Here is a 21946-nt window from a genome sequence, read left to right as displayed (position 1 = left end):
TTTTTTACAGGCCATCAGATACAATATAAGTTATACATGTTATATATCGTTTTAATCGTAACGACTTGAGGAACATGCATAACAAGTCAGTTTTACCCCAGGGTGAATGGCGTAAAAACACATTTCCCCCAAATAAAAGAAATGCGTTTTTTTTTTCAATTTCACCACACTTCGAATTTTTTTCTGGTTTCGCAGTGTACTTTATGCAAAAATTCAGCCTGTAATTGCAAAGTACAATTAGTGACGCAAAAAATAAGGGGTCATGTGGGTTTCTAGGTGGAAAAATGCAAGTGCTATGACCTTTTAAACACAAGGAGGAAAAACCGAAAACGTAAAAACGAAAATGGGCCATGTCCTTAAAGGGTTAAAGGGGTAGTTCACCAAAAAAAAAATTCTTTCAAATCAACTGCTGCCATGAAGTGCCAAAGATTTGTAATTTACTTATATTAAAAAATCTCAAGCCTTCCAGTACTTATCAGCTGCTGTATGCCCAACAGGAAGTTGTATTATTTCCAGTCTGGAGAGCAGGAGAGGTTTTCTATGGGGATTTGCTCCTGCTTTGGACATTTCCTGACATGGACAGAGGAGGCAACAGAGAGCACTGTGTCAGACAGGAAAGAAAACACCACTTCCTGCTGGACACACAGCAGCTGATAAGTACTGGAAGACTTTTTTAATAGAAGTGACTAACAAATCTCTGGCACTTTATGGCACCAGTTGATTTGAAAGAAAATTTTTTAGGGTGGACAACCCCTTTAAGGGAGTCAGACGTTTTACATCCAGAAGGGCAAAACTGTTATTAAGGGTTAACTGTCCTATGAATAAGATACCAATATAACCTCTGAGAACAGTTACATTCTTTGTGTAGTTATACTCTTCCTCTGATGGACACTTCTTAGCCTCTTGAATAAATATAACAGCAATATCTTATCTTCAATGCCCTCGCTGTATAAATATGACATTTACACTGATGAGGAATATATGTGATCACTTAGGCCATTCATAAAAATTGTTCTAATGCCAAATTTGGTGCGATAAAGAATCAAACAATATATTGCCAGATATTTTAAGTTGTACTTGCATATATGACTCTTATGTGGTACAATAAGCCAAAGGTGTCTCATTATGAGAGTAGTCCGCTAAAGAATATCTACACTCAATGGCGTCCGATAACCCAAGATCATCACAAGTATACAGTATCCATGTTGGATGACCATACATCTTTGTTGGGACCAAAATAAACCAAAGCAATGGATAACACTGGGTAAAAGGTCCACAGAGTAGATATAATGGAGGCTAAACAGTACTAGTGATACTACTAGTAGGAAATCACAGATCATATTATGCACAGTTACCCCAGTCTGGCCAAAATATAGGGCCCCACCTTTTAATCATCGAATTCAGGGCTTTCATGTAGTCCCATTGCTCTCAGTATATTTAATCCAGCCTCTACATTTATGAAAGACCGGGCCCAGTGAGCTCAATGAATTGTAGCTGTAATAGGATCCTACCGCTGCAACATGTACATTCCTGAGGCTTTGTTCATAGACGTTCATAGATGTTGAGAGTTTCCATGGCCAAGGAGCTGCATTCAAGCCTTACATCAGCAAGCACACTGCCGAGCATCAGATGGAGTGCAGAGCTGACACTGGAGCAGAGAAAACATATTCTGTAAAGCGATGAACATGGCCATAAAGAATTAACTGCCTATCTTAACAAGTCCTGAGTTTATCATTCAAAACTGCTCCATAGACAAAGAATGTGCGGTGTCCCACCACGGATGTATTGTATGCACCCCAGTAAGTGTTTCACTCAGTTTAAAGTGGGAAATGAAGTAATCCATTTTCCCCACTAGATGTCTCTACTGTTTTATAACTTATGTACACAGCTGAAGAGTCATGGGTTAACTGTTTGTGTCATCTGTTTCTCTGCTGACCAGTTACAGGTGCTCTTTCTCTCTATCCTATCCTCTTCTTTTCTCTTGCACAAGCTCACCCCCACCACTCACAGAAGGATTTAGATATAGCCCCTGTAGGAAGAGTTAAACTGATGAAGGAAGTGGGTTGAGTCTTAGACTAGTTTCTAGTGAGAGAGGACACAACAAAACAGTTCCTGCTGAAGTTAAGCCAGGGCTTGTCTGTGGCCAGAACCCCTGACAGGGACCAGAGACAGATGGAACAAAAGACTTTCTTTATCCAAGCACCCACTACAATTAGACAGTGCTAGAGGAGAGGAGAGAAGAGGAGAGAAACCACCTAGGATCAACCTAGCCCATACCAGGAACGTGTCTAAAAAGTGCAGGGTGATCTCCTGAAAGAGGAATCGACCCCATTAGGACTAAGCTACCAGAATTGGTCTACGTATCCTACTGCGCAGTGCAGGACAAACGGTAATCTTGGAAGTCTGCTACACCCAGATAAACAACAGCTGGGGCTTGTGCTTCCCACCTAGGATGGGTTCTATGCAACTAGGGGGCAGAAGGTGGTTAGACTTAGTCTATATGTGAGTACCAGTATCACATATCTTCATCTATCTACGCTTCAGTTCTGGCAGACTACAGAGTCTACATTGGGCAGGGCTCCTCCTCTGGCAACTCCTCTCCTCTTGCTTCTCTACAAAAGCATTTACTACTTCTATAAAAGCTCTTACTACAGCAAGCACCTACTTCTAAAAGCACAAGTTCTCACTCTATGGTCAGCAGCTAAGTCTCTGCACTACCTGTATTAACTGCACTGTTATCCAGTAAAGTGTTCTATTTTTATACACTGAACGCACAGAACTCTGTCTTATATTTCTGCACCTGCACCCATACACACACCACCGCCTACCATGGGTTATTTTTCCCCTCCTCTGTGGGTGGCGGTACCGACATCCCAGGTGGGTCTACTACCACTCCAGGTTACCGTGACAAGTGCCCAAGGGACCTGCAACAAGCCCGTAGGTTACCGACCATACGAGGACAATAAGCCGACCAAACGGGTATCAACATCACAATTGTATAGTACCACACGACTGGAGTCACGAGTAACATCATAACATCACTGGCCGAGTACCACAAATGGAGTGCTGGCCATGCAGGTGTGTCTGCTTCTTCCAGTGCAGGGAACTAAAACCTGTTCTGGTGATCAGCGGGGATCCTCGCCATTATCTTTAGTTAGGGGCTAACTTTAAAGCAGAACTCAGGCTAAAACCTTTTTCTTTCAAATCAACTGGTGTCAGAAAGTTATATATATTTGGAATTTACTTCTATTTAATAATCTCAAGTCTGGAAGTACTAGAAGTAAATGAAAAATCTGTATAACTGTCTGACACCAGTTGACAGTCTTATAGACATTTTATAGGACCCATCTCACGCAGTGAGGAAATGAGGGAGAAACAGCACTTAGCCGATCACTTCTCCCTCTTTGTTTTCGTATTCAGTGAGGGTCTCGGAACCCGGACCTTCACCTTTAAAGTGATCCTGTGCTCTGCAGAGTTTGGCATAGAGAAACACAGCTCATGCATGGCAGTCAGATAACCGAGGCAATTGTACATCTAGCCATTTCTGTGCACATGTCCTATTAATTAGGTTAGGGCTCATGCATCGAACTTGCTGGGTGTTGTATGGTTGCCTTGGCGTGAGCCAGTAGCGAAATTTGATGGGGGGCAGGGGGGGCGGCCGCCCCCGGGCCCACTCTGGCAGGAGCCCACTCAGATCGCTATTGAATTTTCTCTCCCTAAGTCTATTCCTGAAGATACAGACTGCCTGTGCAGTCTGTATCTTATGCTTTTACCTAATCCAGTATAGCGGAGAAGTACGGCCGGGGGCGGCCATCTTGATGACGTCACAGTGGTGCGTTCCAACGCTGGAACGCAAGGGACGTAATCAAGATGGCGCCCGGCTTTACTGCACCGCTACAGAGGACTGGGTAAAGTATAAGATACAGACTGCAAAGGCAGTCTGTATCTTCATGAAGTTTATTTCTGAAGATACAGACTGCCTGTGCAGTCTGTATCTTATACTTTACCCAGTCCTCTGTAGCGGTGCAGTAAAGCCGGGCGCCATCTTGATTACGTCCCTTGCGTTCCAGCGCTGGAACGCACCACTGACGTCATCAAGATGGCCGCCCCCGGCCTTACTGCTCCGCTCCGCTACACAGCTATAGGTAAAAGCATAAGATACAGACTGCACAGGCAGTCTGTATCTTTAGGAATAGACTAGAGCTGGACATGTGGACGCAGGGGGAGCTGGACATGTGGACGCAGGGGGAGCTGGACATGTGGACGCAGGGGGAGCTGGACATGAGGAAGCAGGGGGAGCTGGACATGTGGACATAGGGGGAGCTGGACATGTGGACACAGGGGGAGCTGGACATGTAGAAACAGGGGGAGCTGGACATGTGGACACAGGGGGAGCTGGTAAAGAGGGGGAGCTGGACATGTAGAAACAGGGGGAGCTGGACATGTGGACGCAGGGGGAGCTGGACATGTGGACACAGGGGGAGCTGGTAAAGAGGGGGAGCTGGACATGTAGAAACAGGGGGAGCTGGACATGTGGACACAGGGGGAGCTGGACATGTGGAAACAGGGGGAGCTGGACATGTGGAAACAGGGGGAGCTGGACATGTGGAAACAGGGGGAGCTGGACATGTGGAAACAGGGGGAGCTGGACATGTGGACGCAGGGGGAGCTGGACATGTGGACGCAGGGGGAGCTGGACATGTGGAAACAGGGGGAGCTGGACATGTGGAAACAGGGGGAGCTGGACATGTGGAAACGGGGAGCTGGACATGTGGAAACAGGGGGAGCTGGACATGTGGACATAGGGGGAGCTGGACATGTGGACACAGGGGGAGCTGGACATGTGGACACGGGGAGCTGGACATGTGGAAACAGGGGGAGCTGGACATGTGGAAACAGGGGGAGCTGGACATGTGGACATAGGGGGAGCTGGACATGTGGAAACAGGGGGAGCTGGACATGTGGAAACAGGGGGAGCTGGACATGTGGAAACAGGGGGAGCTGGACATGTGGAAACAGGGGGAGCTGGACATGTGGACGCAGGGGGAGCTGGACATGTGGACGCAGGGGGAGCTGGACATGTGGAAACAGGGGGAGCTGGACATGTGGAAACAGGGGGAGCTGGACATGTGGAAACGGGGAGCTGGACATGTGGAAACAGGGGGAGCTGGACATGTGGACATAGGGGGAGCTGGACATGTGGACACAGGGGGAGCTGGACATGTGGACACGGGGAGCTGGACATGTGGAAACAGGGGGAGCTGGACATGTGGAAACAGGGGGAGCTGGACATGTGGACATAGGGGGAGCTGGACATGTGGAAACAGGGGGAGCTGGACATGTGGACACAGGGGGAGCTGGACATGTGGACACAGGGGGAGCTGGTAAAGAGGGGGAGCTGGACATGTAGAAACGGGGAGCTGGACATGTAGAAACAGGGGGAGCTGGACATGTGGACACAGGGGGAGCTGGTAAACAGGGGGAGCTGGACATGTGGACACAGGGGGAGCTGGACATGTGGACACAGGGGGAGCTGGACATGTAGAAACAGGGGGAGCTGGACATGTGGACACAGGGGGAGCTGGTAAAGAGGGGGAGCTGGACATGTGGAAACAGGGGGAGCTGGACATGTGGAAACAGGGGGAGCTGGACATGTGGACGCAGGGGGAGCTGGACATGTGGACGCAGGGGGAGCTGGACATGTGGACGCAGGGGGAGCTGGACATGTGGACGCAGGGGGAGCTGGACATGTGGACGCAGGGGGAGCTGGACATGTGGACGCAGGGGGAGCTGGACATGTGGAAACAGGGGGAGCTGGACATGTGGACGCAGGGGGAGCTGGACATGTGGAAACAGGGGGAGCTGGACATGTGGAAACAGGGGGAGCTGGACATGTAGAAACAGGGGGAGCTGGACATGTAGAAACAGGGGGAGCTGGACATGTGGAAACAGGGGGAGCTGGACATGTGGAAACAGGGGGAGCTGGAAATGTGGAAACAGAGGGAGCTGGTAAACAGGGGGAGCTGGACATGTGGAAACCAGGGGGAGCTGGACATGTGGAAACCATGGGGAGCTGGACATGTGGAAACAGGGGGAGCTGGACATGTGGAAACAGAGGGAGCTGGTAAACAGGGGGAGCTGGACATGTGGAAACCAGGGGGAGCTGGACATGTGGAAACCAGGGGGAGCTGGACATGTGGAAACCAGGGGGAGCTGGACATGTGGAAACCAGGGGGAGCTGGACATGTGGAAACCAGGGGGAGCTGGACATGTGGAAAACAGTGGTTTTCTGATTTAACCCTATTTGGCCCAGTTCTCTCTGGCAGCTTCATAGAGGAGCTGGGGGCTGATCTGGAGATCCTGGGGGAATGGGGGCAGAGGTCCGACCCCTCCACCCCAGTCTCTTACAGGATAAGGGACAAGTATGTTTAAATCAGAAAGCTGTGATTCGGATCACAGAGAGCAGGGTGCAGCAGCCTGAGGTCTTTTGTAGTGGCAGCTAGTGATTGAGCCTGCGGTACCTCCCTGTGAGTGATGCACCTGTCTTAGGCAGAATGCAAATTATCTACCTCTATGGTATATGGGTCAGTCAGTGTATAGGGAAAATAATAGTCTTTGCATAATGGATTTAACTTTTTTTTACAGTTTTAACTACAGATCTCAGGTGAACCTGTTATACTGCCCATACATCCATGACATTGGGATAGTGAGCGACTCCGATGAGAAGACACCCCTTGTAAGTCACTGTTTCATTTTATGTGTCTATATATGTAAATGTAGAAGCCTCTAACACTGCTCTTAATTCACTATGAGTAATGGAGCAGAATATACCCTTTATTATTTAGAAAGCATTGTTGTCAAGCGAGGTTCCCTTTGGGTAACATAATCGGTTGGGGGCCCACTCAGACTTGCTCGCCCCCCCTAGGCTGAACCCCTAGCTACGCCCCTGGCGTGAGCTGTGTCTCTTAACGCCAAACTGTGTAGAGCAAGCGGGACTTTAAGGTCAAAAGACATTCAGAATTTTAAACATTAATGTAATATAAGAGTTCACACCACTATCTGTGTTATCGCTTATAATAAGCATCTCTGGATTCATTACGTGCTGGACACCAGTGGTGCTTAAGGGACCCCTCTGAATTTAATCCATCAGGTATCCATCATGGTGTCTGCCATTTTAGCAGTCAGAGCGCCAAAACAGGCGGGTAGGGGAGCGTGGTAGTTTGGGGAGGAGGTGCTGCTTCATTCCACACCTCATTTATCAGGATTTATGCCTGCTAGCTCCAGAGCTGGTGTAGATCTCGGTACCCACCATGGGGCAGCCACAGATCCACCAGATTTACTATGGGGAGTGCACCTCTTAGTAAATCCAGCGGGCAGTGGCATACATGGGGAGAGGGCTTTGTGTGAGACCAGCATACTTGAACACCAGTCTTGATACATTCTCCCCGAGTGCTCAGTTCCCGTTCGGGAGGCATGAAGCAGCTGTAGATTTCTGAACCTGCAGTGTGGCAGCCACAGATCCGCTGGTTTAAAAAAAAAATAGTACATCAGTAAACCCGCCGGAGTGCATGGGGGTGGGCTTTGTGTTAGACCAGTGTACTTGTACGCCGCTCTTGATAAATTCTCCCCTCTGAAATTAATTTTGTGAAAGTTTCTTTCAGCAAGAACTGAATATACTAATAGGACGCCATGTTTAGTGTGGTATTCCCCATGATGCATTACTAATATGTTCCTTATAGTACTGATCATTTATTCCACTCATTAGCAATAGGCTTCTTAAAGGGGTTGTGTGGTGTACCCCCGGTGTGATGTTATATCGGAGGAGCGGCCGGTTACTCGCTAGATGGTGAAGTGTGACGCCACTTCGGTGGTGGATGGCAGAGATACAGCCGGACCTTGGGATGTAGTCACATGACGCCAGTGCCTGGTGGCACGCCTGCTTTTATTTTTTGAGACCGGTTGTACCCTTTTCCCCTGTGGTCAGTGTCCTGCCGGGTTGCTACTGGGTCCCTTGGGGTTATGTCACGGATGGTCGAGTGGTATAATGACCCTCCCGGATAGTAGGACCCACCACCCACAGAAAGGGGAGAATGTCCCAAGGTCGTGGCGTGTGCTGTGTCGGTGGTGGTGAATAATCAGAGTCTTAGAATATAGTTAAGTCGGATTACTACTTGTAAATGTGCAGCGGGTTATGGGGGCGGGGGGCGGAGCCGCGCTCCAGCAGGTGATGGGGGTGGGGGGCAGGTGGTGGGGCGGGCGGACAGGCAGATGATGCAGCGGGCGGAGGCGCGCCCGGCTAGGTGAGATCTGGGGAGGTGCCACGAGCGCCCCCTAGCTGTCGGCGCCCTGTGTGGTCGCCTGGCCCGTCCGCCGCTAGAAATAGCGCTGCTTTGGACAGTTCCTGTCTCGGACAGAGATTTCAGCAGAGAGCACTGTGTCAGACTGAAGAGAAAACATAATTTCCTGCAGGACATACAGCAGCTGATAAGTATGCGAAGACTTGAGATTTTTAAATAGAAGTAAATTACAAATCTATACAACTTTTTGACACCAGTTGATTTGAAAGAAAAAGATTTTCACCGTACAACCCCTTTAACATGATTCTCTAATAAAGGGATTAGTAGTTGAAAAAGCACAATGTGATTTTAATCCCTTGATCACAAGTCATAAAATGGACGATTGCCCGGTGTGGGCTGTTTGGTTTTCCTAGATAACATCAATGGTTATGTTTAAGCTTAAATGTTAAAGGAGATTGCGGTTTTGGCACATGATAGGATCATTATTCTCATCCTCTCTCCTTAGTGATGTCAGCGCTTCTCAATAGTATAAAACAGGAGCTGGAAGTAGTTGTCGTAAGTAGATCAAGGAGAAGTCACCTATCTGCACAATGAAGAGCATTGCAATCTTTATCCTGGTTGGTCTCAGCCTGTTCGGTAATGGTAAGTTACCGGGTCTACTAATAACTATTTCATGATAAATCCTACATTATATTAAAGGAGAACTCCTGGCAAAATGTATTTTTTAATATGTTATTACATAAAGAAAGTTAAATAAATTCCTAATATACACTAATTATGGGAAATGTACATAAAGTGCTATTTCCCTCTATTTAATAGTCAGTCAGGCTTCAATTTCTCTAAAAAATGTGACGTCACGACTCCACGGTCCAGCAGGGGGCGCAGTGTATATAGAAGTCTATGTAGAAAGTGTATGTAGTGGAATGAGTGTGGTCCCCTCCCTCCCGCCCCTTGCTGCCAGCTGCTTTGTTATGTCGCCCGTCCCTCCCTCCCCATGCTGCCCAGTGTTTGCAATGTCCCCCCTCCCTCCCCGCTGCCCGTGTCCGTCTCCATCTCCCTCTAGCCGTGCTGCCCATTCCCGTGCAGCAGGGTGAGTGGCAGATAAGGAGCGCTCACCCTGCTTGGCACCGAGCAGCACGGCCAGGAGGGAGAGGAAGATGGACAGGCAGCGGGGAGGGAGGGGAGACATCGCAAAGCAGCTGGCAGCAAGGGACGGGAGGGAGGGAGAACGCACTGATTCCACTACATACACTTTCTATATAGACAACATGTACTGCGCTCCCTGCAGGTACATACACCCGAGTCGTGACGTCACGCTAAATTGAGGAAAATAGCACTATATGTACACTTATCATAATTAGTGTACATTAAGAATTTGTCTAATTTTCCGTAAGTAATAACATATTAAAAGGAAAAACATTTTGCCCGGAGTTGTCCTTTAATACTGTAAGGTGTTAAATGGGGGAGTTTATACTTAATGCACTGGACAGTTCTATGATGGTCTCTAAACTTTAATTTTTTTTTTATTTAAATGTCTATTTTTCATTTTATACCAAACATTTATCCCCCCCCCCCTTTCCCTTCCCCTTCCCCTCCCTTCCTCTCTACTGTCTTCCATTCATATTCTTAAAATTTTTCCATATTACCAAAAGCAAACATCCATATAACTGTTCCTACCTGAGAAGGGATTCGCTGCAGCCCCAACCAACTCCTTTCTATTATCTTATTACACACCAGGAGAATTAGTAAATAAAAAAAAAAAAAAAAATAAAGATAAATAAATAAGGAGAAAAAAAATAAATAAAAATAATAAAAAAATTTTGTGTGTGTTTTTGTGTTTTTTTTCCCCTCCTTCTCTCTCCCCACTGTTCCTCCTTGAGGGATTTAAAGGGAACCAATCAGCCAAATCAGGCTGATATGGTTCTCTGAACCACTGCATACAGCTCCTGCCGCGGCTGCAGCAGGATCTGTATAATCGAAACAAATGCACTTTAATCCCCTGGGTGCATGACAGGCAGCGACAGGGAAGTAGTCATCTGGGCAGCTCCCCGCCGGTGTCTTGTCACCGCATTCTGCCTGTCAGCACGCTCTGAGGGATGATTGACAGGCAGAGAGGCCAGTAACGAACCTCTCTGCCTGTCATTCATCCCGTCGGAGCGCGCTGAATGACAGAGTGCAGTGACTAGACACGGACGGGGAGCCTCCCAGGTGACTACCTCCCCACCTGTGCCTGTCACGCGCCCCGGGGGATTAAAGTGCTTTTTTTTTTGATCATACAGCTCCTGCTGCAGCTGCGGCACGTACCGGCCAGTTCAGGGAACCATATCAGCCCAATTGGCTAATTGGTTCCCTTTAATCCCTTATGACCAGAAGATTTTTGAAATGATGAATAGAGAATAACAATTTAAAGTCTAAGCCCCCCATGGAAGGTGGTGAGGAAAGTAGATATATATAGTAGATATATGATGTAAAGGAAAGATAGGGTACAGGCGAAGAGGGCATAATAGATGTGCTTGGAGGCGAGCTCAGACAGTGGACAGGAGAGGGGTTTTCCCATAAAGGGAACTCCCCCAACTAATAATACACCGGAAAAGTAGACAGGATGATTGAGAGGTGGTCAGTGGTTTATTTTATTACAGTATTCTTAGTCCTTCTAGCTTTGGATGTGGGGGGAGGGGAGGAATATTTTATTTATTTGTATTTATTCATTTTAATTTAATTACTCTAAACATTATTTACTTCCTTGCTGGTTTCTTTGCTGGTTTCTAGCTCCTATCCATTAGGACCTAACTATGAACAATACCTCCAGCTCCTAACATCCCCAGGCTGCTGCTTTACCCATTGTCCATGCTCTACACTGCAGCTTTGCTTGTGCCAATTGCAGTATGATGGCTTATATGTGAGAATAGTAAAATACATGTAATGCTTTAGTCTTATATAAAGTTTATAATTGTGTTTTTCCTCCTTCAGGACACTGTGTTGATGTGGAGGCAAACGCTGAACCAAATGAATGTTTGGCCAATGGTATCAAGGTAGGTTTTTTTCTAATATTGAATCATTGTTCTCACACTGAGAGTGATAGTGTCAGGTTATCGGTGAGTTATTGGAGCGCTTTTACCCTTACATCAGATAGTCCTACTATGCTTATACATACAATATAATTCACATTGAGTATATGAATGAATATGAATTTGGGTGCAGAGACAAAGGGCAACAACGTCCACAGAGGGTTTATATGATATATGTATACACTATTATAAAACTGGCGTATACTAAACCAAGACAAAGTGGTCAGAGGGCAGAATAAGGAAGAATAAGAGTGAACTAATATTTAGCATATATAATAGATATATTTTATTCGCATCTGCGCCACCTTCACCAGTGGGGCGGAGAGGCCTCTGCGTGCGCCGCATTTATCATTTTTCTGGTGGAAAAATGACACTGAAACCTACGCCAGCTCTGAGCTGGCGTAGGTTTCAAAATTTTCACATGGACGGGCTCTGTGCGCCTCTACATAAATCCCCTGAGCTCTGGAGCTGCGGGGATATTTGTAAGACCGGCGTAAAAGATGCCGGACTTCATAAATGTCCCCCTGTCACGGCCGCAGCGGCTTCCCGCGTTCCGGGTCGCCGCCGCGACCGCCTCCTGTCCCATGCAGCCGCCGGGATCCTTGTGTAGGGACCCGGCGCTGCTGCTAGTTCGGCCCCTGGGGCGCCTCACCTCTCCTCCGTTCCTGTCTCGGTCTGTGCCGGCCGGCGCGCGCGTCCCCGCCTCCTAGGGCGCGCGCGCGCCGGCTGTCTCACATTTAAAGGGCCAGTCCGCCCTTAATTGGTTAGTTGCACCAATCACTCCCCTATAAATCCCAGCATGCCCTGTCCCTTGGGTTGGAGCCTCTACATGCTTCCCATAGCGTTTGGCCCAGCTCCCTGTTGTTCCTGACCTTAGTCCTTGTCCCTGGTTCCTGTCCTTAGTCCTTGTCCCTATCCTTGCCCGCTGCCTTCCCATTGTTCCTGAGTCCTGTCCGCCACCTGCGAGCACGCCTTCTGTCCTCTGCCTGCACGATCTCCTGCCTACTGCTCCTGCCACGCCTCGCCTGCCATTACCAGCAACCAAGCCAGGGGTAGCGACCTGGGGGTCGCCTGCCGCAGCAAGTCCATCCCGCCTTGCGGCGGGCTCTGGTGAAAACCAGCGGCCCCTTAGACTCCGCTCCCTGGTGAGGTTAGTGCCATCGCTGGTGACGGTCCAGTGGATCCACTACTCCAGGCGTTACAGTAGGCTCCAACCATGGATCCCGGCGAGGTGCCTGATCTCCGTGACGTCGCCAGAGTGGTCGCTCAACAGGCTCAGCAAATCCAGCTATTGACTGCCGCCCTACAGCAGCATACTACAGCCCAGCGCCTATCACCACCTGCAGCTACCTCGAGACTTCTACTGGCTCTCCCAAGCAAATACTCTGGTGACTCCAAGTTGTGCAGAGGATTCCTGACCCAATGCACTATGTATATCGAACTTCTAAGCAATCAGTTTCCCACTGAGCGCTCTAAAGTGGCTTTCATCATCAGCCTATTAGAGGGTAGAGCTCTGGCCTGGGCCACGCCGCTGTGGGACCGAGATGACCCTGCTGCTGCCAATCTCCGAACCTTCTTATTCGAGTTTCGCTCCGTCTTTGAGGAACCTGCCCGTGCTTCTTCAGCTGAAACTGCTCTCCTCAACCTCTCTCAAGGGAGCTCCTCTGTTGGCGATTACGCCATCCAGTTCCGTACCCTGGCGGCTGAATTGGACTGGAATGAAGCCGCTCTAATAGCCACCTTCAAGAAGGGCCTGTCTAGTCGGGTGAGAGACGTGCTTTCCGCCCGAGACCTACCCACCTCCCTGAACGAACTCATCCTACTGGCCACCAGAGTTGATACTCGTTTTTCGGAGAGGGAGGAGGAGGTTCGGCATGAACATCTACTAGGCTTGCCCCGTCGCCATCACCAGCTGGCGCCGGTTTTCCAGAATCCTGACTTTCCGGTGCCCCAGCCCTCTCCTGAGATTCCCATGCAGGTGGAACGGGCCCACCTGACGCCTGATGAAAGAATTCGTCGTCTGGAGCTGAATCTCTGCCTCTACTGCGGTGGTTCGGATCACTTTCGGCTGAGATGTCCCCTACGTCCCCAAACGTCCGGGAAATGCTCGCACCTAGGTCCGGTGGGACAGGTGTCCCTAGGCGTGAACGCTACCTTTCCAAGTTTGTCTATGCCGGTTTCCATCCAGACACCCTCAGGAAAAAATCACCAGACTACTGCCTTTCTCGATTCTGGGTCAGCAGGCAGTTTTATTGCGGCAACATTGGTCCAAAGATGGCGGCTACCCGTGATCCAACTAGCCAGGCCCTTGACTATCTCCTCGGTCACGGGCGAGATTCTTACCGACCAGATATATTTCCAGACCGCACCTCTAGTCCTCCAGGTGGGTCCTTTACATCAGGAAAAGATATCCTTCTACGTCCTGCCCCATTCATCCCCCGCCATCCTCCTGGGACTCCCTTGGCTGCAATTACATGCTCCTAAGCTGGACTGGAGAACCGGGGAGATTATCAGTTGGGGTCAGGACTGTTCCAACCAGTGTCTCAAGTCACCTCAGACCAAGTACTCGGTGTCGTCACCTGACCCCGCCAAGCCTCTATCCGGCCTACCGGCAGAAGACCAAGACTTGGCGGATGCCTTCTCTGCCGAGAAGGATCTCATCCACAAACCCACATCCCCTCGCCACAGTATACCTCCTGATCGCCTAGTACCAGTCGTCACCTCTACTCTTCAGAGAATACCCCCCGGAAAGACCCATGTTCACCCTGCGCTTCGAAAAGGGATTTTGAAGTGGGGACATTCCTCATTGGAGGCCGGGCACCCTGGAGTCCGAAAGACCGGGCAACGGATCTCCCGCCACTACTGGTGGCCCAGTTTGTTCCAAGATGTCAAAGACTTTGTGGCTTCCTGTGCCATTTGCAGGCGAGAAAGAGGGGGAGGCCAAAGGGGGGGGTACTGTCACGGCCGCGGCGGCTTCCCGCGTTCCGGGTTGCCGCCGCGACCGCCTCCTGTCCCATGCAGCCGCCGGGGTCCTTGTGTAGGGACCCGGCGCTGCTGCTAGTTCGGCCCCTGGGGCGCCTCACCTCTCCTCCGTTCCTGTCTCGGTCTGTGCCGGCCGGCGCGCGCGTCCCCGCCTCCTAGGGCGCGCGCGCGCCGGCTGTCTCAGATTTAAAGGGCCAGTCCGCCCTTAATTGGTTAGTTGCACCAATCACTCCCCTATAAATCCCAGCATGCCCTGTCCCTTGGGTTGGAGCCTCTACATGCTTCCCATAGCGTTTGGCCCAGCTCCCTGTTGTTCCTGACCTTAGTCCTTGTCCCTGGTTCCTGTCCTTAGTCCTTGTCCCTATCCTTGCCCGCTGCCTTCCCATTGTTCCTGAGTCCTGTCCGCCACCTGCGAGCACGCCTTCTGTCCTCTGCCTGCACGATCTCCTGCCTACTGCTCCTGCCACGCCTCGCCTGCCGTTACCAGCAACCAAGCCAGGGGTAGCGACCTGGGGGTCGCCTGCCGCAGCAAGTCCATCCCGCCTTGCGGCGGGCTCTGGTGAAAACCAGCGGCCCCTTAGACTCCGCTCCCTGGTGAGGTTAGTGCCATCGCTGGTGACGGTCCAGTGGATCCACTACTCCAGGCGTTACAGTAGGCTCCAACCATGGATCCCGGCGAGGTGCCTGATCTCCGTGACGTCGCCAGAGTGGTCGCTCAACAGGCTCAGCAAATCCAGCTATTGACTGCCGCCCTACAGCAGCATACTACAGCCCAGCGCCTATCACCACCTGCAGCTACCTCGAGACTTCTACTGGCTCTCCCAAGCAAATACTCTGGTGACTCCAAGTTGTGCAGAGGATTCCTGACTCAATGCACTATGTATATCGAACTTCTAAGCAATCAGTTTCCCACTGAGCGCTCTAAAGTGGCTTTCATCATCAGCCTATTAGAGGGTAGAGCTCTGGCCTGGGCCACACCGCTGTGGGACCGAGATGACCCTGCTGCTGCCAATCTCCGAACCTTCTTATTCGAGTTTCGCTCCGTCTTTGAGGAACCTGCCCGTGCTTCTTCAGCTGAAACTGCTCTCCTCAACCTCTCTCAAGGGAGCTCCTCTGTTGGCGATTACGCCATCCAGTTCCGTACCCTGGCGGCTGAATTGGACTGGAATGAAGCCGCTCTAATAGCCACCTTCAAGAAGGGCCTGTCTAGTCGGGTGAGAGACGTGCTTTCCGCCCGAGACCTACCCACCTCCCTGAACAAACTCATCCTACTGGCCACCAGAGTTGATACTCGTTTTTCGGAGAGGGAGGAGGGAGGTTCGGCATGAACATCTACTAGGCTTGCCCCGTCGCCATCACCAGCTGGCGCCGGTTTTCCAGAATCCTGACTTTCCGGTGCCCCAGCCCTCTCCTGAGATTCCCATGCAGGTGGAACGGGCTCACCTGACGCCTGATGAAAGAATTCGTCGTCTGGAGCTGAATCTCTGCCTCTACTGCGGTGGTTCGGATCACTTTCGGCTGAGATGTCCCCTACGTCCCCAAACGTCCGGGAAATGCTCGCACCTAGGTCCGGTGGGACAGGTGTCCCTAGGCGTGAACGCTACCTTTCCAAGTTTGTCTATGCCGGTTTCCATCCAGACACCCTCAGGACAAAATCACCAGACTACTGCCTTTCTCGATTCTGGGTCAGCAGGCAGTTTTATTGCGGCAACATTGGTCCAAAGATGGCGGCTACCCGTGATCCAACTAGCCAGGCCCTTGACTATCTCCTCGGTCACGGGCGAGATTCTTACCGACCAGATATATTTCCAGACCGCACCTCTAGTCCTCCAGGTGGGTCCTTTACATCAGGAAAAGATATCCTTCTACGTCCTGCCCCATTCATCCCCCGCCATCCTCCTGGGACTCCCTTGGCTGCAATTACATGCTCCTAAGCTGGACTGGAGAACCGGGGAGATTATCAGTTGGGGTCAGGACTGTTCCAACCAGTGTCTCAAGTCACCTCAGACCAAGTACTCGGTGTCGTCACCTGACCCCGCCAAGCCTCTATCCGGCCTACCGGCAGAAGACCAAGACTTGGCGGATGCCTTCTCTGCCGAGAAGGATCTCATCCACAAACCCACATCCCCTCGCCACAGTATACCTCCTGATCGCCTAGTACCAGTCGTCACCTCTACTCTTCAGAGAATACCCCCCGGAAAGACCCATGTTCACCCTGCGCTTCGAAGAGGGATTTTGAAGTGGGGACATTCCTCATTGGAGGCCGGGCACCCTGGAGTCCGAAAGACCGGGCAACGGATCTCCCGCCACTACTGGTGGCCCAGTTTGTTCCAAGATGTCAAAGACTTTGTGGCTTCCTGTGCCATTTGCAGGCGAGAAAGAGGGGGAGGCCAAAGGGGGGGGTACTGTCACGGCCGCGGCGGCTTCCCGTGTTCCGGGTCGCCGCCGCGACCGCCTCCTGTCCCATGCAGCCGCCGGGGTCCTTGTGTAGGGACCCGGCGCTGCTGCTAGTTCGGCCCCTGGGGCGCCTCACCTCTCCTCCGTTCCTGTCTCGGTCTGTGCCGGCCGGCGCGCGCGTCCCCGCCTCCGAGGGCGCGCGCGCGCCGGCTGTCTCAGATTTAAAGGGCCAGTCCGCCCTTAATTGGTTAGTTGCACCAATCACTCCCCTATAAATCCCAGCATGCCCTGTCCCTTGGGTTGGAGCCTCTACATGCTTCCCATAGCGTTTGGCCCAGCTCCCTGTTGTTCCTGACCTCAGTCCTTGTCCCTGGTTCCTGTCCTTAGTCCTTGTCCCTATCCTTGCCCGCTGCCTTCCCATTGTTCCTGAGTCCTGTCCGCCACCTGCGAGCACGCCTTCTGTCCTCTGCCTGCACGATCTCCTGCCTACTGCTCCTGCCACGCCTCGCCTGCCGTCACCAGCAACCAAGCCAGGGGTAGCGACCTGGGGGTCGCCTGCCGCAGCAAGTCCATCCCGCCTTGCGGCGGGCTCTGGTGAAAACCAGCGGCCCCTTAGACTCCGCTCCCTGGTGAGGTTAGTGCCATCGCTGGTGACGGTCCAGTGGATCCACTACTCCAGGCGTTACACCCCCATTGTATTCTCAGGAACATGTACTTTAGCAAACTGGTTACATCCACTATTCTGAATTAGGTTCATATGTCACAAAAGCCCTAAGTGACAGCACTGAGATTGCTCTGCTTACATTATGTTTGAGAATCATGGTGGGAACGTTCCCAAACCATACATCTACAAATCATACTTAAAGCGACTCTGTACCCACAATCTGACCACCACCCCCCAAACCACTTGTACCTTCGGATAGCTGCTTTTAATCCAAGATCTGTCCTCGGGTCCGTTCGGCAGGTGATGCAGTTTTTGTCCTAAAAAAAACAACTTTTAAACTGGCAGCCCCGTGCCCAATGGCCGGGGCTTAGATTGTGTATGCATTAGGCTGGCACAACCTTTCTGTCCCTCCTCCCCACCCTTTTCATCATTAGGAATGCCACTGCAACATTTTCTCCTGTCTGAACATTGCACAGGTGCCTTAACGATCCAGCCCATGTTCAGTATTCACGCAGGTGGGGAATAGGAGGCAATCTGCCTGGAGCATTCCTAATGATGATGAGGAGGGAGGGGAGGAGGGACAGAGAGGTTGTGCCAGCCTAATGCATACACAATCTAAACCCCGGCCATTGGGCACGGGCTGCCAGTTTAAAAGTTGTTTTTCAGGAAAATTACTGCATCACCTGCCAAACGGACCCCAAAACAGATCTTGGATTAAAAGCAGCTATCTGAAGGTACAAGCAGTTTGGGGGGGTCAGATTGTGGGTACAGAGTCGCTTTAACTTTGTTGTATATATTGGCGTAGTAGAGTGTACTATTCCATGCAAAGGGATATAGTAAAAAAAATAGTATACAGCACTGCATACATATGTTTTAATATAAAACTCTATTGAAGAATGACGTTCTTTATGTTAAACCTAGGAAGTATGAATCCGGCCATACACACAAAAGCCTGAAAGGCCATAAAGCATTTAACCCCTTCCAGCGCCAGTCAGTACATGTACGTCCTTGTAGGAGGCTAGTTTCAGCACCAGCACATGCTATTACTGACCTGCTTCCGATGCTCGCTGTTTCCACAAACAGTGACCGGGAGACGCAACTGATAGCTGACAGTTTAGTGTTACTGCCAGGGGTCCAGCACCGACAATTGCCGGCATTGGTGGATTGGTAACAGTAATTGGTGTGGTAAAAAATACATAGGATTACATTGGAATCTCTGCAAAGGAAACGCAAATTTTAACTTTTCGCTCTTACTTAGCAGTTATTCCTGTGAAATGCCCAAAGAGTTAAAAAAAATGGATGTATGAATGACAATTTGAATACTTGAAAGGGTGAAGATTTCAAAATGGGGTGAATTATGGGGGTTTCTAGTATACAGGCCTCTAAAATATACTCCAAAACTGAACTGGTTCCTAAAGAATTTCTGAGTTTGAAATTTTCATGAAAATTTTGAAAATTGCTACTAAACATTTACGGCCTGTTCACCACATGTTGTTAATATAAAGTAGACATGTTCCAGATATGAATTAATAAATATTGTATGTAGTATTACTATTTTTTCCTTTTTGGCAGAGACTTTCAAATTTAGAGAAATGCTATTTTTTAATAAAATTTCACAATATTTTGGAGTTTTTTATGAGAAAATTCTAAAGGTATCAACCTAAATTTACAACTCACATAAAGTAGAATATGTCACAAAAAATAATCTTGGAGTCACAAGGATCGGTAAAAGCATTCCAAAGCTATTAATGCATAAAGTGACACATATATTTGAACAATTTGGCCGTGTCATAAATGCCAAAACTGGCTGCGTCCCCTAAGGGGTTAATAATCTATGGGATTGTTCATACAAGCAATACCAGAAAAAAACACAGTGAGCTTATGCAAAGTGGCAAATAATTAGTCAAATTCAGCCGTTGAGATGATTGAGTCAAGAAATATTTCTATACTCAAAAAGAAGTCTCAGACACAGTGAGAATAGGGTTTTAGCTGAGACTTCAACTTGGCATTCACATGACATTACCTATTACCAAAGCACAATAGGTACTTCAGGACTTTACCTGCATATTTCTCTGCCTAGACATAAGGAACTCTAAATATCTACTGATTTTATATTAAATATTTATATTTTTGCCCTTTAACAGAAAACACCAGGGGTGCTTAAAAAAGTGAGAGATGCCATCTGCAAGTATGAGAAAGCAGAAGAGGTAAATTCTTTGGAAAAAAAATCTTAAATCTTGTTCTTAAGTCTTCTCTGTAATGTGCATTTCCACTGGCTGTTGTCAGATGATATTTGTCTCTAGTAACAGACAGATCAGTGAAAATTATAGGAAGTGGGGGTGGGATTTACCATGTGCTAGATGCAGGCTGAGTTTGCCTGCTGAAGATGCTCATCACTGTTCTACAAAGGTAAATCAAGGCTTTCTTCTCATCTCTGACCACCCATAAAGTTTAGGCAATTCCCGTAACACATTGGACCTTTTTGATCTACAAAAGCACCCCAGTGGCGTCACTTGAAACCAGTTGACAACATGCAGAACATTGAAAGCTGGTTGTAGAAGAGCCACCGACCGGGGCCTGTTCCCAGCTGAACCTTTTATCTGGAATACTATGCAAACTGAGGAACTACAATATAACAGTAAAAACATCACAACAAGACTTTTTAGAAGGATAAATAGGCACCATTAATACCTACCTTCCGCTCATATATACACTATAGAGATATACTTGCATGCTATTAGCAATCGATAATACCATAGCTTCATGCAGCACTGAATACTTATACTATTACATAGAGGTATTTATACACAGTACAGGTGAGTAAGGTGCTTACGTAGATCAAAAAGTTCCAACACGTTTCAGTGATTGCAGCCGCCTTCGTCAGGGTTCCCTGACAAAGCACTCCGCCATGATACAGCAGAGGATAATATGCGTTGTCCTGTGATTGGCCAGAGAAGTGTCCTAACATCCTGGTTCACAGAGCTCACTACCAAAACAATGTTAGTATCTACTTCCAGTTATTAGTTGTAAATATTATATTGGACCACCGATACAATGCACATTATCTGAGCAGGCAGTATAAGTATGAAGAGCAGGTAGACAATTCACCTGTATATACAGCATCCATTGTGAATGAGCAGTGCATAACATAACAAGAGTATAACTATAACATCTTATGTTTATTGTCATAGACAGATGATGATCAGGACCCAGTGACAGAACTGAAGACGGAAGTGAAATCAGTTTTGGTAAGATTTGTTACAGCATAAGTGGTGGTACCTGAGGCATAGAAGCAACAAAACCCACCAAATGTAATGGCCGCATTCAGCTGGACTCAGATCACAGATCAGCCAGTCATTAGATTTTGTGTGGATAACTTTTAGACTGGACATTCAAGTATGTCAGTGCTGCCTCAATATTCATGAAGAGGGTCGGGCAGACGGTATAGACTAAGTGGTGCACCACGCATTAACATATTAATAAAATATAGTATTTTTAGGAAAACAGTGCTTAGGATGAAGGTAGGAAAACTCCCTTCTTCCTCAGCGTCCTAACAACAGGTTAGATTCTTATAATTTGCTGTTAGTTTGCTTTTGTGAATGTCCAATTGATAATAGACATAAAATAGCCAGAACATTTTAGGACTTTTTAATCATATAATAAATTAAGTATTACTATATCATTCTTTTCAAATGTGAATTGTATATAGTGTACACCACGATAAACTATCAATTATATAAGGAAATAATAAAAAGTAAAAAAATTACAATACATAGTAATGTCATTTCTTTTCTTACCATTTTACAGACTGAAATAGGTTGTGCCGATCAACAAATCTCTGGATTAGACCTTGTAAGTATTATTGTGTCTTTATAGTGATAGAAATGATTTTTTCACATAATAAATCTGTCTGCTAAACTATTATAACAATATAAATTGGGTTTTGGCAGCAACACAATCCATTTTGGTATGACAGTAGTAAATAGCTAACCCCCTGCAGATGAGAAGATGTGATTTTGTCCGTCATCTTTCATGAAATATTTGGTTGTTTCAAAGGCCTCAGAGCAGAAGAAGCTTCTTACAGCGCTCTTCTCTCTGGCTGAAAATGGAGGGGTTCGAGGTAGGGGCCTATATAAAAGTACAAGGTTAAAATAGAAATAGTCCAGTATACTAAGGCTAGGTTCACACTATGATTTTTTACTCAGCAAAATGAAATGTACTGTAATGGAAATATTGAAATAAAGACAATAACGCAGTGTGAACCCCATCTAAGGGTCATATGACATGGAGCCATTACTTGCTGAATCAGGCAGATACTGTATTGCTCCATGTAATAAAGACAACGATCAGCCAAGGATCGAGCTATTGTTTACTTGTCGGATGATTAAATAGGTATTCCAATACATATGGAAAATAATAAAGAAGGTATGCTTTCCTCTCCACACTCCCCCAGTGACCTCCTGACTTGTCTATTCTTTCCCAGCTGAATGCAGCCACCCCCAACACTTCCAAATCTGTCTCTACAGTGACAGGTCGCT

At 48.4% G+C, this 21946-nt stretch overlaps 1 protein-coding gene across 1 annotated transcript in view; it reads left to right on the top strand.

Moving 5' to 3' along the window:
* The first annotated feature begins 8865 nt into the window (after window positions 1–8865).
* The window catches only part of LOC138800087 (uncharacterized), a 32733-nt gene continuing 19652 nt past the window's right edge, over window positions 8866–21946 (top strand). Inside the window, exons 1-5 of the mRNA XM_069981894.1 lie at window positions 8866–8939; window positions 11268–11329; window positions 19553–19615; window positions 20600–20656; window positions 21216–21260. Coding sequence (XP_069837995.1) covers window positions 8888–8939; window positions 11268–11329; window positions 19553–19615; window positions 20600–20656; window positions 21216–21260 — 279 coding nt within the window. The 5' untranslated portion in view covers window positions 8866–8887. The remainder of the gene's footprint in view (window positions 8940–11267; window positions 11330–19552; window positions 19616–20599; window positions 20657–21215; window positions 21261–21946) is intronic.

This window comes from Dendropsophus ebraccatus, chromosome 8 (assembly GCF_027789765.1).
Source record: "Dendropsophus ebraccatus isolate aDenEbr1 chromosome 8, aDenEbr1.pat, whole genome shotgun sequence".
NCBI lineage: Eukaryota > Metazoa > Chordata > Amphibia > Anura > Hylidae > Dendropsophus > Dendropsophus ebraccatus.
The sequence above is the reverse complement of the archived record's forward strand: the minus strand, read 5'-3'. Positions and strand labels throughout refer to the sequence as shown.